This window comes from Scatophagus argus, chromosome 15 (assembly GCF_020382885.2).
Source record: "Scatophagus argus isolate fScaArg1 chromosome 15, fScaArg1.pri, whole genome shotgun sequence".
In the NCBI taxonomy this organism is placed as follows: domain Eukaryota; kingdom Metazoa; phylum Chordata; class Actinopteri; family Scatophagidae; genus Scatophagus; species Scatophagus argus.
Window position 1 is genome coordinate 19,861,428 of NC_058507.1, and position 19,089 is coordinate 19,880,516.

Below are 19,089 nucleotides of genomic sequence, written 5' to 3' on the forward strand. Positions count from 1 at the left end.
GCGGGATTGGTAGATGAGGAAGAAGACGACTGAACACGTTCTGCTGTTCTGCTGTCTGTTTCATGTCGCACCTTTCTGTCAACCTCAGGGGCAAACCCCTCGGTGTAACTTTGTCACATTTAGCTGGAAAAAAAAAGAAAACGTCTTTGGGTTTGTCCCCTCCATCCACGTCTTGAGTTCAAGTAATTTCAAGTAAATTCCAGCTTTACTTGAAAGAAGCGAGAAAAGTTAGAATTAAAGTCTAGTAATGTTCTTCATCATTTTAGTTCTGTTTTCATCCCAACTCCTGAGGATAATATCTGCTTCTTCAGCTGCTAAATGCTCCACTGTGTTCACTTGCTGGTTGCTAACTTTGTCTGCCGTTCAGCGGTGCAGGTTGCATATAGAAAGTTCAGCAGAGGATTTTAGCTGAAACTGCTGCCTGCTGCGGCTAGAAAGGCAGTCGATGAGATCATTTTGTTGATATGTCACCAAAGGTAACACTTTTTAGTTTTTAATATAAATTGATTATATTAGAAATCTTGTTTCTTTTTTTTCCCCTGTTTGCAGTAATTTTGGCTGGAATTCATCCAGTTTAAAGACTACAGAATATGAGCCAGCTAAAGATTAGGAGCAAAGCAACTTTCTAACATACCGGAACATCTTTATGAGGTTTCCCACATTATTTCCACCTCACATCCTGTTTCAGAGAGAAAGGTGTCAAGACACAGTTGTTAGTAAATTAATGCAATGGAAATTATTTGTGTTATGCTCTTATCACTTGGACCACACTCTAATCATGTGCATTTGTTACTCAGTAATTTTCCTCCCAAACAGCAACGTCGTGTTTTCCATTCACAGATTTAGACAGAACTTTTCTTCCTCTTCCACTACGCACACAGAATGTCTTCTCCAAATATTTCATGTAAAACGCTAATCCTAAACCACCCCAGCTAATAAAAAGTCACACATTTGGCTTTAGGTGTAACCAAAGAAGTGTTCAGTTTTGGTGTCACACTCACAATCAAGCCATCTCTTCGCATCTATTTGTTCTAGTCACTTTGTGCTGTGGATTGTGTGGTTAACACAACACTTGAGTGGAAAGAGTGATGGTAGTGCACAAACCACAAATGCACTGCATGCAAGGTTTGCTTAGCGTGTTGTTCATCACACATTGGGCACACTGACAGGATGCCACTTACATTCAAAGTACTAAGATTTAGAAAGGAAGGGTGTGTGTGTGTGTGTATGTTTTTGGGGAAGAGTGTGGTCCACAGTCAGTGGAAATATCTAATGACATTTATCACATATAGGTAAAGCCGAACAATATGCAAAAAAATAAAATAACATACTGTAATTATTTTTGACAGATACTGCAGTTGTGGAGTTCTAATTTTAATGGGAATGACAATTTTAGCATTTCATTTTAGGTGATTTTTGCTGGGGTCTACAAGCGATAACAAGCGTGTTATCTTACATCTGGGGAATATGATTTGTCTGTTGGGGTATATCTGTAGCATCACAGCGCTTTACCATGCTTGGCTGCAATAATTTTATCTTTACCAGCAACAGTCACAAAGTAGGCAGTACAAATGCAGTCCTCATATCACAAAGTCATCAACCAGGAATCTGCGCTTGCACATGTAACAGTGCAGCACTTTGCTGGGTGACATTGCACTGTATTATGCTGCAGCCAAAGTCAAGCTCAGATTTCTTTTCTTTTAATTTTAACGCAGTCGTCCCTTTCAAATGAATCAAAGTGAGCCGAATCATCTGATATTGCGATGTTTGGTTTTGCAGGAAATTTTTTCAACCCAAGATCGTTGACAGAACTGTACAGTAGATGGTACACAAAATGTCTACCCAAGATTCAAATTTTTAAAGTTTATCCACGTATTTAATTCCCAGCATGACAGATTAAAAAGAAATCCGTAGAACCCAATAAATCTCTGTTGAATTAGATGACGATGCTCCCAACTCCTACTACATCTACCAGCAGCAATACGCATCAATCAATCAATCATGCATCCCTTCATAACGCACAGCGTAACCAACATGTTGCATTTGGGTCAGTTCAGGTGGGTGCCCAACCAGTGTAGCAAAGATCTATTCTTCAATGTATGTCATTAATTAAACTGCATTTGTTCTTGTACCAGGAATACCTTAAGGGCCTTGGTGGCCACTGTGGCTGCAGTCTGCATCATGCCATCAGCAATGCCCAGCCTGTCAGTGTTCTGGAGGAACGGGGTTACAAGGGTGACATATTTGGCGCCGCTCCAAGGCTTAAGCAGATTCAGCGCCCACCGCTCTGTGTCCCCACCAACGTTATCCAGGATCAGGTCAAATCTTGAGCAGAAGAGAGGGAGTGGGTCTGGTTAAATAGAGAATTTGCAGGTGGTTGGGGAGATAACAAAAATGCAGAGTGAGAGATATCAAGCCTGAGTGTGATTAAGTTGTAACATTACGTTTTTCACGTGTGTGTGATTGTCTCACTTCTCCAGCGTACTGAGCGGCTCCTCAACAGGTCCAGCAGTGTAGTCCACCACGCAGTCCGCCCCCAGACTCCTGACAAACTTCTCGGCATTATGGGAGCAGGTAACGGTCACGTGGGCTCCCCAGGCTTTCAGCATCTGGACACCAATGATAGCAGAAGTCCCATCTTTCAATGTCATCACATGGCAAATATGTGTCAAATAATCTTTGTGGTAACTACAAAACATGTGTTTGGGTCACTGTAGGGAGCAGAGCGTTACCCAGTGTTTGAAAAACACAGAGAATATATAAATAATGAGATCAGATGTTACCTGTGTGTAACACCAGCTACATTATTCACATCACCAAGCAAATAGAAACCTGACAGATCTTTTATAACACCACTGTCACCACAAGATGTCTATCACAGGGTAGGGGTGAACATAATCATTTTTGGATTTAAAATATGCAGCCTCCTCCTCTTCTTCATCCATACCTGTATAGCAAATGTTCCCACTCCCCCGGACCCTCCAAGGATCAAAATCCTGTGGGGATGAGGAAACGCAGACATGTACGATGAATGTTTCAATTGTGATTCTCTGTCATTAGGATTAATGTCAAATGCACTCTGGGCTTTAGAGTGTCAAGTTCACTGCGGTGCGAGGGAGCATCTGAGCCGCTGCCAGAGGACCGGAGCACGTCATCCGGAGGCTTATTACGGAGCGGGCTAACAGGAGCCGAGCTTAGAAGGAGCAGTGAGTGGAATAATTGGCTAGATCAAAGGCAGGGAGCTTCTTAGGGGTGGACAGGGATTAACAACAAGTGGAAACTGTGTGTGTGCGGGTAGCGATGTGGCAGTGTTTGTCCACATTCTCTCACCGCTTCTTGGCACAGTTGTCCTTACTGAGCCCTCCGGTGTTGACCAGCGCCGACCAGGTAGTGGTTGCCACATAGGGAATGGCCGCTGCCTCCGCGTGGCTCAGTGACTTTGGTTTGTGGGAAACCTGTGTACAACACACATTCGTAATAACAGCTGTTGTAAACATAACACCGCCTCAACATCGTTCAGCAATACGCCTGCTGAGTCATTATGAAAAAGCACAACGGTACCAAATTTAGCCGTACATACACACATTCCCACGCTTCAATTGTCGTTTGTTTTTGTTTTTTTCATTTTCATTCGCACCAGTAATAAGCAGCAAGAGGTGGGCTGACATTTAATTTTAGAAGAGGATGTGTTTCATGCGCTGACGATCAAACTGATCAAATGTGTCACTGAAACTTCCTGTCAACAAAAAAGGAAAGCGATTAAACAACACTGACAGTGGAAAAAAAAAACAAAAAAACAAAAATCACAATCTCATCACCACATTGATAGATTTGCTGTAGCACTAACAATATCAGCTTAAAACAATAATGGAGTCCAAAAATAAACAATACCTCATTGGCGCTCAGCACCACAAACTCAGCCAAGCTGCCCTGCTTCCATGGTGGGATGGCTGCCCACACCTGAGGGAGACATGCAGCAACACGACATTCATTAACCAAAGATATGAACAACTGTGGGTCCGTCCACATCTCTGTGCATTTAGATCATGACAGTTCAGGATGATGAGATAACTCTCAGCGTCGCTTGTAGGTTGACTGAATGAATTGTGCCGATTGTGTGGTGAGTGAGAACAGTGGAGGATGAAGCAGCTCGTTCACAACAGAAATGAGACTGCACAAAGGTTCATAAGTTTGCAACTAACCGCTCTACCTGAGAGGTTCTTTTGGCAGTGTGTAATCCTGGTAGACGGATGTGGCCAGGCACGGATCAGCCGGGTCATCCGTGGTGCTCAGAGACCATGTGGTGGTGATGATGTTCAGCTGGCATTACAGGCTCTAATGTCCGCCAAGAAAACACTCCCACACTATCACACCACCGGCTGCTTGCATCACTGAAAAGCTAACACCACTCCTGCCAAAAACTGACTCCACCACCAGCACGTGGCATCAGGAATCAGGACTCCTCAGCACAGGTTATGTGTTTTCCAAGTTGTATCTGAATGGTTCACCTCTAATCTGCCTTTCAACAAGGTGTTTTCACGCACAGCTAGATTTTGTTGTTTACAGCACCCTGACTATATCATTTAAACTCATACTTTATTCATACATGACTCACTGTGTGCAGGAACAAGCCGTTTCTGTAAATACGTGGATGTATAATAAAGTGGTTACTGAGTGTACGTGCACACATCACCCTCGTCGGCTGTTTGCTTAGGTTACCTCATCCCTTTCTCTGAAGTACTTGACATCCAGGCCGCACTCCATGATGACACCGGACACATCCCTACCCAGGATGAGAGGAAACTCGTTGCCTGACTGCTTGATGTTCAGAGGGTCTCTCTTCATGGACAGTGTAGCAGCACCATAGCCGCCTGACAGGGAGGGAGTTTCTGATTACAGCCAAGTCATGTCAAACGTGAAAGAGTCATGTTGCAGGAGATGTAACGATGGCACAAGACAAGAAAATGTTTGCGCACTGGGGGACAGGAAACAAGAAAAGAGAAGACTGGAGACACCAGAGTAATTCTCCGACTTGTAGAGTATACAGTGGTGTCAAGTGGTGTAGCAGGGCTACTGTTTGTTTCAATTCTCTGTTCAGTGTGTAATCGACAAATTATTAAATCTATTATCGCTTGAGACAAAGGTGAGAAGCAACCCAATCACATTCGACAAGCTAGAACAAGTTCACTTTTGGTATGTTTAGCCGTGTTAGTGTCTAAAATTGTCACTTTGGTCCAGACTTTAATATCTCAACAGCTATTGGGTGGCTTGCCATGGAATTTAGTACAGACATTCATGGTCAGCAGAGATGAACTGTAATACCTTTGTTGACTTCTTCCTCTAGCGCTGTCATCAAAATTTCACTGTGTCAATAAGACCAAATATATGCAAAGCTGCTGACATTCCCGTCATCCTCAGCTTCTGTTGGTGTTCAGGACTAATCAGCAAGTGTTTGCATGAGCTAAGATGGTGGACATTGACATCCCCGCTTTATCCGGGAACGGGTCGCGGGGGCAGCAGCTTGAGCAGGGATACCCAGACTTCCCTCTCCCCAGACACTTCCTCCAGCTCTTCTGGGTGGACCCCAAGGCGTTCCCAGGCCAGCTGAGTGACATAGTCCCTCCAGCGTGTCCTGGATCTTCCTCGGGGCCACCTCCCGGTGGGGCGTGCCCGGAGCACCTCCCCAGGAAGGTGTCCAGGGGGCATTCGAAACAAATGCCCGAGCCACCTCAACTGGCTCCTTTCGATGTGGAGGAGCAGCGGCTCTACTCCGAGCTCCTCCTGGGTGACAGAGCTCCTCACCCTATCCCTAAGGGAGCGCCCCGCCACTATACCTTATACCTGCAATATCTAAAGATCTTAAGCGCTGTCACTGTGAGCATGTCAGCATGCTGACATTAACGTTGAGCTCAAACCACCACCGTGTCTGAACTGCATCAATGAGCTGAGTGGGAGAAGGATGGAGGGATGCATGATTCATTTAAAGAAATAAGCAGAGGACACTTCAGTCTAAGACACACTCACTGTTTAGTATCTGTTTTGCTCACAAAAGTCACAACAATGTCTCACATTTGTTTTTACCTCAGCCTGCAGATGCCACTTTAAGTATGCACACTTAAATGTCACTCACCTCTCATGCTGACATCAAGTGGGTTCAGTCCTGCCGCGAACACTTTGACAATAACTTCATTTGGGTAGTTGATGACCGGGAAACTGACGTTTTTGGTGAACCGTAACACATCATTATTTCCATATTTATCGATAACCCAGGCAGGCATAACAGTCCGGCAGGTTTTGGTAGTACTTAACAGTCTTGTCTGGCTGCCATGCCAGGAAACTGATATGTTCACACTTCGTGATTTACCAAGGTGGAACAGCCACCTGCTGTGTCTAACAGAATGCATCTTCCAACTCTTCAAATCTTAAATACTGTCAAACAAGATGCAACGTAAATCAAATGTAAATCAGCAATGCTTTCAGTCCCTTTAGATGATTCGATCGCAATAAAACCAATATGTTAAATTAGACTAAACCCCTTACTGAAGTTCTTCATGAGCAACAACTACCTTCTAGCTAAAAACATTTTAATAAACATATCTAACTAGTCATGTCGATATAAGCAATGATTCCAAAATTTATGGTCATTTTAGGTTTCAACGTCCTCGTCCCCAACCTGCACTTCCTCGACTGGTGTCTTGGACAGCGCTCCGCCACTCCACCAATCAGAATGCGTCTTCTTCAAATGCTGTCCAATCACAGGATGCGCTGTTAGACGTAGAATATCGAAACAAATATGGCAGCCCGCTGATGGGCACACTGTGTGAAGGTTGCTGTTAATTTGAAATGCCGTAACAAAAACACTGTAACCATGCTTGGCCTGACAATTAGTGAGGTTAGTACAATTGTTCGTGTGTTCTCTGATATTAATTCTGTGTGTGTGGTGCACGTAGCGGCATATTGCGGCTTAGTGTGTGCTGTCAAGTCATAGCTAATACTTTTGCTCCCTGACTGGCAGTAGCTAACACTTAAAGTAACCGTTTCACTTATAGTACGCATGCAGAATGTCTTATATTCATCGTTATTAATGTAGTATTATTGTAACAGGCCTGAATTTTAATGCTAGCAAATAACATCTTATTTTACAATTTAATCTTTGCTTGTAAAACTGTCAAATAAATGTAGTGGAGTAAAACACAAAACACTGACCTCTGAAATGTAATGGAGTAGAAGTATAGGTAGGGTAAAATGTAAACACTCAGCTCAGTATTGTATAGGAAGACATTTTAAGAAAAGGCTGGTTCACTGTCACTCTGACATTGCTGGAACTTGAATGCATCTTCACTGCAGCCATTTGACATGACATAATAGGCAAAACACGGGTGTTACATGTGATACAAATTAAGGTCCCATTCCATTCAGGTCTACATTGTTTGCTCATTGGAAAGGCTACATGTAATTAATTAAACCTGAATGTAGCTGTTATCTCATGTCAGTGTTTCTGCTGTGAAAAAGACCTGATTTACATTCCACCACTGCTGTTCCGTCGATGTTCTCCAGGTGTCTTTGGCACTCAGGCAGGGAAGAATCTCCCCAACAGAGCTTTGTAGGAAGTGTCTGAACCGCATCAGGAAAACACAACATCTTAATGCTTTCATCACTGTGACGGAGGAGTCAGCGCTGAAGCAGGCTCAAGAAGCAGAAACCAGACTGCTGCAAGGTGTGGACTCGTGGTGAGTGTCTCTCTATATATTCTGTGGGGAGTCATAGGTCTTACCGTGTGGTCCTTTTTTTCCTTCAGGTGCCCCAAAAGGTCCGCTGGATGGAATCCCCTTTGCAGTCAAGGACAACTTCTGCACAGAAAATATAAAGACCACTTGTGCTTCCAGGATGCTGAAAGGTCTGTGAGACCCTCAGTGAAAGTATTTTCCACTCTCTGTCAGTCCACTAATGATTACGTTCCATTACTTTTTCTTCAGGCTACATCCCACCCTACAATGCTACAGTAGTCCAGAAGCTCTTTGACCAAGGGGCCGTTCTCGTGGGGAAGACCAACATGGATGAGTTTGCTATGGGGTAAGGCTATTTCAGGCCATTTTATAAATTGACTGATTGTTGTGACTGTGACTGGTTGTTGTTGTCTTGTGTATTTGTCTCACAGTGCAGGCAGTACTGATGGGGCTTTCGGTCCGGTGCGAAACCCCTGGAGCTATGCTGTTCCATACAGAGAGCAGACAGGGGCAGAACCAGACTCTGACTGGGTCATTGCTGGAGGAAGTTCAGGAGGAAGCGCTGCAGCTGTGGCATCACTCACCAGCTACCTGTGAGGGAACTCTTGCAAAGACACAGAAAAGAAAGAAAGAAAGACCTGATTCAGAATGGTGTTCATAAATCACAATGAACTGTTTTCATAATCACTTGGCAGGGCTTTGGGTTCAGACACCGGTGGTTCTACTCGTAACCCTGGAGCGCTGTGTGGTGTCGTGGCGCTGAAGCCCACATACGGTCTGCTGTCCAGGCATGGTCTCATCCCCCTGGTCAACTCCATGGACGTCCCTGGCATTGTGACTCGTAGTGTTAACGATACAGCCATTGTCTTAGGTATGAAACTTTTCTTGACCCTTTTCATGTCACTACACTGCAGGCTGTTGTCCTACAGTTGAACATCATCTGAGCCTACTCAAAAATGTGCTTTTCATGAATGTGAACATTCTACAGCTTTTTAATAGAGGGCTTTGAATTCAATGGGACCTACCTGGTTATGTAGTGGGCACTGACTTACTTCAAGACTGCTTGAATAAGTCTGGATATATTTCTCTGCCCGACTCTGCTCCATATGCCCCCGCGCCAGCTTTTTCTGTTTTATTGCATTTTTACCATTGGAATTAGTAATTTATACTGTGTCAGGTAACTTGGTTTTTCTGTTCTTTAATTCTTGGTACAGACTGTAGCTGATCTGATACAGTCTACAATGCTAGAATCAGTATCGGGGAGTAAATGAGTCTTTGCATGAGTCCAATACCACATAGTTTATTTATTAGAAATGGGACCCTGTTAGTTCCAGCAGTATCCTGTACACCTGTATGCAACTTAACAGTTTACAGTTTTCAAGGTTTTTTTTTTTACTGCACAAGTAGGCAAACAGCAAGTGACTTGTATAACTTCAAGCACATCCATAACATAACGTCAGTACAGGGTTAGTTAGTAGTACTTCACGCCTCACAGTCTCTCACTTCACTGCTTTGGATAAAAATATCAGTTAAGTAAATACATTTTTTAATAAAATTGTTGTTGTTATGATGCATAGTGTGATGCACTGCCAGTCCACCTGCAGGTACAATTTAATGCACAGCAAATGTTTATGTTATTTTTGAGGGTCAGATACATCAGAAGTTAACTGTTGGTTAACAGGAAGTGTGGTGGGAGTAATTCAACAAAATATTTCCATAGCAGCAGCTGTGACATCGGGGTTCTTATGGGGGCGTTTCTGTATCTGAGCCACGTTTCTTTGTTCCTCTTTCTTGTTATGTCACACAGGTGTGCTCCAAGGTCTTGATGTTAGAGACTCTACAACAATTCCTGCACCTTCATCGCTGACAGATCTACCTGAAGACTTTGATGCCAAGAACATCTGTGTAGGCATCCCCAAGGTGAGGTTAAAATCAGTCAAACACCTGAGCATTCTAAGGGTTGGTGCTAGAAAACATTTGAAACATGAGATGTTCATAAGTTGAAGAATACCACAGTCCTTTTTAAAACCATTTTTGGAAATGTGAAGAAGTCAACAATGTGAAAAACAAAGAGAAACAATCAATCATTTTAGCGGTAACTGGAGAAGAAATTGTTGATATTACAACGTCTGTGTTATTCATGTATATGCACATATTTTCCATCCTGACAAATTGCTTGCTGTTCTAGTTCTACTGATTTTTGAATGAAAACTCTTGAGTCATATCCTGTACCTGCAGTGTGTGTGTCTTAGCAGTAATATCAACAAATCAGATTTCTTCTACAGCACATTATGTGTATAAAGATTTTTAAAATGTCTCTGTGAATACAAATGCATTGATATCCTTAAACTGCCCGTCTCTTCTGTCTGTTCATGTATGTCAGGAATACCATGCCCCAGGGCTGTCTGAAGAGACTGTGGCACAGTGGCGTCGCGTTGCTGACATGTTTGAGAGGGCGGGGGCGCGGGTGGAGCAAGTATCCCTCCCCCACACTCAGCACTCCATTGTGTGCTACCATGTCCTGTGCTGTGCTGAGGTGGCGTCTAACATGGCCCGTTTTGATGGCCTGGAATACGGTACGAACCAGTATGCAATACGATAAGGGTGCAGCGTGGAGCCTTTTACACCAGGTGCTACATCACGCCGGAGGTTAGAGAGGGAATCTTTTGAATTATTTTACAGTGCAAAATCAGAAGAGGAGGGTTGTAAGAAAATATCGATACACTTGAATTTTGCTATGTTGCATTTTGTGATCCAAACAAAAACACTATATTGATGTTTAATGAATAGTTTCCATGCAAAAATTTGTGGCAGTAGTTCAATTAGTGTTATATTTAACCCCCTGACAGCTGGACAGCTGTGTTGTAATCTGTCCTCAGTCATTTGACTCTTCTACTTCAATGTACAAACCAGTGTATTACAGCATACTGAATCGTAACCTGTGTATCGTGATACATATCATATCAACAGATTCTTGTCAATACACAGTCCTACAGAAAAGGTAATACCACTGATTTCCCTCACTCTGTCAGGTCACCGTAGTGCCGTGGACAGCTCAACAGAGGTCATGTACGCCTCCACCCGACATGAGGGCTTCAACGACGTAGTGAGAGGAAGGATATTGTCTGGGAACTACTTCCTGCTCAAACAGTAAGCCAACAAAATGAACCTTCTTGCACCTTTGTGTTTCAGTTTTGTTCCTCTGATCTCTGTTGTTATTAGATTAGATATTTGATTTATTTGCCAAGTTGTCCTATATGGAAAAGAAGAGAGAACAAAGCTGACTTGCGTAATACTGTAATATTTCCTAAATGGCAAAAAATTAACCATCAACATACTCGCCCTCATTTTGCCAGGAACTACCAGCGCTACTTTGTAAAGGCTCAGAAAATCCGCCGGCTGATTGCGAATGATTTCAAGCGTGTGTTCAGCTCGGGTGTAGACGTGCTGTTGACGCCCACCACTCTGACTGACGCAGCCTGTTACTCCAACTTCACACAGGAAGACAACCGAACTCGCAGCACACAGGAAGATGTCTTTACCCAGCCTGTCAACATGGCAGGTACCGACAGAGGGGGAAAAAAAAGAGGCCTTTGTTCATGCATGCACAGGAAGTGTGAGAGGATTCAGGAAGTTACAGATGCATGCATGGATAAACACGTATATTGTATATATTGAAAACACCTTTCACCCAAAACTACTTCAGTTTATGCTTCCTATTTACCATTCTATCAAAAAGGCACATAGGAGAATAAATTGCACAGTAAAACGAGAACAGGAAATGAGCAAACATAGTTACTCTTTTTACTTTGTAAATGATGGTTAAAAAAAAAAAAGTTATGTGTACCTCAGAGCCTTAGAAGGCATGTGTTTGTATTCAGTTAAACTTTCTCCAGCCTCTTATCACTCTCCAAACTAACCTCTAACTAACCTTGAGATCTAATCACTGCCTCTCCTGGAACATTCTTCAGCTCTCTTTTTTTTCACCCCAGGTCTCCCCGCTGTTTCTGTGCCAACTGCTTTATCAAGACGGGGCCTTCCCATTAGTTTGCAGCTTATCGGTCCCGCTCTCCAAGACAAGAAGCTGCTAAGTGTTGCCCAGTGGATTGAGCAGAGGGTTGGGTTTCCCTCCATCAGTGACTATGGGGAGTCCAGGGAGAGCAATAATGACACAGGAATGACCAAAAGGGAGCAGACCTCAGCTGTGTGAGAACTGTGGACAAGACACAGTGGACTGTGCCATACATATGATGGACAGTTTGTGTCTGTCTCTTGGCCGATCAGTCATCCACCACTTAGGTCCAGACTGAGATATCTCCACAATTATTGAAAGGATTGTCGTGACATTTTGTACATTCGTTTGCTTAGAGTAATCCCCTTACTTTTTCCTCTAACACCACTGTGGGGATGATATTTTTGATTTTTGGTGAAATGTCTCATCAACAGTGTGCCCTGGTAGTTCACCCTGTAGAGCTCTGCATCGTGTACTGCAGCCTGGTCCTCAGAACGGTGCCCCAGGTCTGGTTAAAGCCCATGCCCTTTACTACATCAACTCTCTCTCCCCCTTTCCTGTCTCTCTTGGGCTGCCACTATCCAAAAAAAGGCAAATTAAAATAAAAACAACAAAAAACACGTCTTAAATGGACAAAATTTGGAAGATGAATTGATATTCAAAACCCCAGAATACTCGATTTGCTGTAGCTGAAGATAAAGGAAAGCAGCAAAGCCTCACAGATTTCTTGCTAATTTTTGGTATTTTTAGCCCTGTTGGCGGCTTGACTCTGGTGCTGCAAGTGTTGGTGTGACAGTCAGTTCATCATAGCACAGTGACCACAGGATGAATTATAATACATACATACATTTATACATTAATCGGTATCCATGTCAAGAAATCATTATAATCTTAGAATAAGTTTTGTCTCCTTCCTTTTTTCCATTCTATTTGGAACAGTGTTGCAAGGGGTCCTACATCCCTTGCTAGAACACCGTCTTTGACAAAACATATACCACAAGTCCCCATCTCAAATTTCACCAAATTACATGTATCGACATTTTACAAAGACAATTTTCTGCAAGTATATGAATGTTGGAAGAAAGATTTATTGCAGAAGATTTGGATAACAATTTTTCATCACACCAAGATACTCTTGGAACCATTTTAGCTCCTGAAATACTAAAGCTGTACACATTAAAGTGTTGGGATCAGCTCAAGTGAAACCAGTCAGTAATCCAGTCAGCCAATTACAGTGCTGGAAAGTGGTCTAAACTAAGGTGCTACCCCGAGTGCTCACCGAGTCTGCTATAGCCTGTTCTCAGTTGACTTCAAGCTTACATAATCCTGAGCCGTCGCTCTGCAGGTGGTAACATATACTTGTCCTGTGAGAAGTTGTGATACTGCAGTTTAGCAATGATTTCAAAATGTGCAGAGGCAAGACAAGTACTTCCTCTTTTCTCTGTATCAGTGTGAAAATAGCTTTGATCTGTAAACTCTACTTATAAATTGCAGTGATCATACTTCCTTTTCAGTTCAGTTCAATTTATTTATATAGCACCAAGTCACAACAAAAGTTGTCTCATGACACACAAGTTAGAGCAGGTCTAGACCAAATGCCAACAAAACTCCCATGAGAAAGCACTTCCTTTTTGTATTTTCATTTTCATCGTTTGAATATTCTTATTTCACATCACTTTGATGGACCACATAAGTTTGGGTGAAAGTAATCTTGTTTTCAGTTATTTTGAACAATTTAATGTCTTTAGCTTGAAACAATAAGCAACAATAAGGTTGTTGCTCTAAAATCAATTAAAATAACATTTGAAAAATATATCTGCTTCATACATGAAATGTGCTGTGTGGTTTTATTCCAGACCAGGTCCACCATTTCCTAATTTCATTTTAGTATCGAGGAATCCCTACCTCCACGCTCACTGTTGCTACAGTTAGCATACAGCTAACACACCTGCTAGCGTATCATCTGTTCTCCATCAGCTGAAAGTATGTCAACTCGGTCTGAATACAACACAAAGCATCTATTTGGGACTCTGCTGTATTTAAAGTAATTCTGTACACAGCCCCTACCATGACATGCCACATTAAGGCAATTAAGAATAGGATTAAGAGGCTAGTTAGAGCTCGTGTCCTTGTTTCTGTAGGTACTTTCAGAAATAAGAACTTCACCTTTAAAGGGATCGTTTGACCTTTCGGGAGATACAGTCATTCACATATTTTAACTTTAGGTAGAAGCAAGCTAGCTGTTTCCCCCCTTGCTGCCTTGCATCAAGGTCATTCTAGCTTCTACCATGGCTATCTCAAAAAGAAACGTGAAAACTGGCATGTCCAGTGAAGTGCAGAGTTCCATATATTGAGCTACCTTTGTTGTGTCCAGTACTTCACACATGCAAGCACACAGCAGTGCACAGAGAGACCATGCTGGGCTCTTCTTTCCTTTGACATTCTCCTCTCCGGATGTGTTGATTTGCGTGGTGTCCTCTTCTCCCCTCTTTCATCCTCCCTCCATCCCTCGCACCTCGTTCCAATACTCCTCATTTGATCCTGATCTCTGTGTTCATTACGCACATGTCGCCCTCATTCACGACTGATAGAGAAGGACGTCCTAATGAAGTCTCGGCACCACACACTCATGTCTCTATCACAGACATAATTCTGGTACTCTTAATACTAATAAGGTACCTAGAAGACCGTGTATGACTATAATCTCTGCTTTACAGTTACTGACTCTGTTCCTTCAATATATTAATAAGATCTCTTTTCACATTGGACTACAGGACATTAAATAATGTCTACTGACTGTGATATTGTACAGTACCCCCACAGTGCTTGGTGTCGTGCTTTGAGTGTTGTTGTGAAATGAGAGACATCTACCAACGATAAATGTGTTTTTGTTGGTTTGAGAAGTGGGCAGTGCGGTTGTTTCTCTTCGTGCTGGCACTGTAAATTAAAAAAAAAAAAAAAAACAAGCATCAAGAGTGTGTGAGTGTGTGTGGTCGTGTTCCTCTTTAAACCAGAGGATTAGTGACACAGCTAGCTGGTGCCATCTGAAGGGATTTCCCCAACACAGAGGTTGGTTCTTTCAGCTTGCTGCACCTTCCACAGACTAACTTGTGGTTGCATTCTTTAAAGGGCTGTTTTTTGAATGGCATGTAAGCTCGAACATTAATGTTTGTGTTAGTCCTGTGAGAGATTGGTGGCCCATGCTTGCAGGGTTAGGTTAGGGTGTCGGACCCGTAACCGGTGGATCGCTGGTTCGATTCCCCGTCCCGGTGTCCATGGCTGAGGTACCCTTGAGCAAGGTACCTAACCCCCGCTGCTCCCCGGGCGCTGCACGCGGTCGCCCACTGCCCCGGGTTTGCTGTGTGTGTGTGCACGTCACTTGGGTGGGTTAAATGCAGAGAACAAATTTCGTTGGAGTGAGTTCCCTCCAATGACAAAATATGTCACTTTAATCACTTTAATCCAGGTTTTTGCAAGGACACATGGAAGCATGGATTGATACAGGGATGGAGTGATGGAGTTACTGTAGACTTTCTTTTTGTCTCTCACAATAGAGGTGTAAAGGGCCACTGCCTCACTCATCTGTCTCCTTTACTAGATGAAAAATACTAGTTTACAACTCTTGTGCTACATACACTTTGAATGTTGCTCAGGTTTTTATGACTGTCATGACAAAGTGGATCACAAAGGACAGCTTTGGCCAAGAGAAGTTTTGTTAGTAATGATGTCAGGCGATATGTATGAGAAAGGCACCACATACTGTAGACTGACATGAGGAAGCAAGGATGACTTACAGATAGTTGCCATGGTAGCCAGATAACGCAATGCTACAGTGTCATTAACTGCTGTTTGTTCCTCAAATGCAAAGACACTTTTGATTGATGATGGCTTCTCGTGCAAGCAGCTGATGTTGAAAACAGGACAATTAAAATGTAAAATGTGATTTTACAGCATGTCATGGTCCAGGTGTCAAGACCAGGAAACAGAACAGGAAAGCAGGATATGTTGACTGATCTGCACGCATGACTTCAACACCACAGAAGTGGAAAAGAAGTGACGGGTGGTGTTTTGTGTGTGTGTGTGTTGCTTTGCTTTAAGATAAATCAACAAAAGAAAACAAATATACTCAGTGTTTAATGCTGACTCAAGATCAGTCAAACCTCATATACCCTGTGTGCATGGGAAGTGTGTTGATAGAGCTCTGAATTTCCCAAAAATGATGAAGCACACAGGGATGTCTCTTATCAGTACTGTAAATGCAATAAGTGAAGCAGGTACATTGTGGCATGGATGATAAGGTTACCCATTTCTGTATGTGTAAAAGTACCACAAGGTCAACATCAATGCATTCCCATAAATACACCTGACATGGTGACCTGACCAAATTCTGCTGATACTTTGGATTGTGGTGTGCTCATATATACATTGGTTTCAGTTGAGGGCAGTTTCCTTCCTCCTTTTTTTGTTTGCTTGTTTGTTTGTTTGTTTGCTTGTTTTTCTTTTTTTTACAACACATGAAAGTTGCCCTTTTCCATGTAGTTTTTAGTTTCCAGTAAACGTAAAGTCCAGCTGAGGTAGAGGGGCTGCACAAACCAAAGTTTTGGATCACAAAGGGTTTGTGGAGACAAATGGATTGTCATGAAGTTTCACTCAGAAACAGTAATGTGACACTGCTGGTGGCATGTGCTCACCAAAATCATTAGGATTCATCAACTGGCATCTCTGTGCAACAATTTGTGCCAACCAATCTATGAGAAACTGATGTAGTTCTCACATTGCATCTCACTTGAGAAATGTATTTTTCTCACTTCTGTAAACAGCAAATGAAGTGGTCAACACATAATGACTTCACTGTTTCAGTTCCTCTTTGATTCTCATTTCAGTGGTGCGGCCTGTGTAGAATTGGATGCTTCATTACAACCCTGCTCGAAAGGGCTGTAAGTATCATGCTGGGAGTCCACAGCAAACGTGATGTGATATCTGTTTGCAGCACTTGATAGTCTTTGACTTATTGATAAGCAACTAACTCCAGGCTAACTAACTTTCAGACACCACAGAGACACTGGACTGTATGCTAAATCAGTGTTGAGGGACAGAATTTGCTCTTGAAGCTCAAAACTTCCAGATAAGACAGTTGTAATTCTAAAAAGCAGTTTGGCCATTTAGCTTCTGTAGTCAAATCACTTATCTGATGCTTCAGTGTCATAGTTAAAGGTTTTGAAGCTCAGATTCCTGCTGGAAAAAGAGCAGGAGAAGAGTGAGCTATTGTTTAGCTCAGCATTAAAAGCTTTGGAGTGTCCTTCACCTTTCTCTGATCCTCCTCTTCCCTCCTCTTATCCTTCCTCTCCACTGTCTTTTATTTGTTCCCTATAATGTGCTGCCTCCTTCATTCTCCACAAGTGAACAAACAACTATACCTGAACTAAGGTTTCTCTTTACGGTTCAGGTGGACGGGAGGACATGAGTGGAGTGGCTGCAAGGCAAGAGGAGGAGGGCCTTAAGTGGTCACACTCTAGCGGTCAACTAAAGGAGAACTACTCTCTTGATCACCTGACTGCACTCAGTGGCATTAGAGTCACAGCTGCATTCCTGTTGAGTTCCGTCAGGCCTCTTTTGCTTTGGATTATGAAGTGGAGAGAGAGGAAATGGAGATCTACTTCCACCAAAAAAACAAAACATGATTATGAGACAGAAGCAGAGGTACTTGATGAGGGGAGAAGGGGGATGGGTGGGGGGCTCATGGAGCAAAGGTTCTGATGTGAGTCTGGCTATGGAGCAGATAAGATGAGCTTGACAATACTGCTTTTGTCATGTGATCAGGGTGGGTTGCAGTTCCCACACAGATCAAGAGTGGGTAGGATGGGGGATGGAGAGGCAAGAACAGGTGAATTCCAACAGATAGGGAGGTCCTTTGATGGCAAAGCCCCTGCATCAGGTGAAGGAGGAGGCCTGGCTCAACAGCCTTGAAATTATTCATCTCTGTCAGTTAAGGTTATTTTGCTTATCTAGTCCTCACATCCTCCCTTTGTGTAGTAATAAAACCATATTTATTGTTGTGACTTTGGCAATTGTGGCTCCCCGACAGTAGAAAGGGTTAATATAACCCTAGTGATTCATATCAGGGTGCTTTGTTGAGCCAACATTTGAAACTCAGTGTGTTAAGACAAAAACACTCTGGTAAGAATAATGTTATTTTATTAAAACATCTCATTAAAAATATGGTCTGTGAATGGTTTTTGCTCATTTCAGAAGTCTAACTCCTGAAAACAAGTTGTCTAAGTGAGAAGTCCACTCAATGTCCAGTGCTTTGCTCATTTGTCTGTATGCTGCATACTGGACCACTGCTGGCTTCCAAACTGGTTATGTCAAGGGATCCTGTTCATATCTAAATGAGTTAAAGTGAAACTTGAAGTGGGTACAGAAGCCTCTGCCCCTTCAGCACATGAACACCGCAGAGTGAAGTTCAACCAAAATACATGCAGGCTGAGGAGGATGTGTTCGTTCTTAGTATGACACGACTTAACTTTCACTACATACCGGATTAGGAGCCCACGAGGCTGAAGCAATCAAAATCCCTTCTGCAGTTGATTTCTACAGTCTCAGGTGAGATTGCTTTGTGTACACACAGTCTGCAGTATTAAAAAGTTTTAGGGTTAATGACTCAAATGACTCTGCATTTTTGATCCCCCTTCACCACAAATGTGGGTGGATGAAAACTGCATCATCTTCAGATTTGACTGTTGGTTTATGACCCATCTCAAGTTTGACTCATGTTATACTTGCAAACGAGAAAAAAAAAACAAACAAACAAACAAAAAAAAATTAATAAATGGTCCATCTTGTCACTTCCAATTAAACTTTATTTCACTTACAAAATTTAAATTCTAAATCACAATCACATCAGACATTTCCAGAATTTGATACAATTTTTTTTTTTTTTTTTTAAAAACAAACAAAACATTTAGGTCTACGAAGCCTGGTGTCACGACATTTAATTTTGTAACCACGACATTTGTACGTGCATTGTGCATACGAGTTTTACCTGCCGAAAAAAAAAAAAAAAAAAAAAAATACCAAAACAGAATATTCTCTCCGAACCCCCACAGAGGAAGCCTCAACCAAGAGACCGATGTTCTCCCAAAAGAGGTATTTTAATAGTCCACTAAAGGGCCCGTGCAAAGAACAGCAGGACAAGAGCAGTGGCGCGTCCCCGATTGGTGAATAAAACTGAGCTACGGCAGTGTGCGTTCCTTTCCAAAAGTTCTCAATATATATAAGTAAAATAAAAAAAGTCCGACAAATTCTTTGGTGTAATGAGTTTTGGGAGAGAAAGGATTTTTTTAAAAAATA

General features: G+C 42.5%; 2 protein-coding genes across 5 annotated transcripts in view; one reads left to right on the top strand and one right to left on the bottom strand.

Moving 5' to 3' along the window:
• rtn4ip1 (reticulon 4 interacting protein 1) overlaps positions 1–6,792 on the bottom strand; it is a 9,539-nt gene extending 2,747 nt beyond the window's left edge. Inside the window, exons 1-8 of one of the 4 annotated variants that reach the window (XR_006845523.1) lie at positions 6,131–6,700; positions 4,720–4,871; positions 3,892–3,960; positions 3,331–3,455; positions 2,948–2,996; positions 2,473–2,609; positions 2,142–2,325; positions 635–679 (exon numbers count right to left, since the gene is read on the bottom strand). Coding sequence is in view for 3 of the 4 variants with exons in the window: in XM_046414036.1 (XP_046269992.1) it covers positions 2,142–2,325; positions 2,473–2,609; positions 2,948–2,996; positions 3,331–3,455; positions 3,892–3,960; positions 4,720–4,871; positions 6,131–6,404 (990 nt within the window). In the remaining variant the exon portion in view is untranslated. Of the gene's footprint in view, positions 1–634; positions 680–2,141; positions 2,326–2,472; positions 2,610–2,947; positions 2,997–3,330; positions 3,456–3,891; positions 3,961–4,719; positions 4,872–6,130 lie in introns of all 4 variants that reach the window. The other 3 variants (XM_046414036.1, XM_046414037.1, XM_046414035.1) reach the window with 3 other exon arrangements.
• On the top strand, positions 6,738–13,564 carry qrsl1 (glutaminyl-tRNA amidotransferase subunit QRSL1). Its single transcript, XM_046414034.1, has 11 exons — positions 6,738–6,892; positions 7,558–7,717; positions 7,799–7,897; positions 7,977–8,073; positions 8,159–8,320; positions 8,423–8,598; positions 9,535–9,647; positions 10,111–10,303; positions 10,760–10,877; positions 11,084–11,289; positions 11,720–13,564. The coding sequence occupies exons 1-11, from the start codon at positions 6,869–6,871 to the stop codon at positions 11,935–11,937; spliced, it is 1,566 nt and encodes a 521-aa protein (XP_046269990.1). The 5' UTR covers positions 6,738–6,868; the 3' UTR covers positions 11,938–13,564.
• Positions 13,565–19,089: the final 5,525 nt, after the last annotated feature.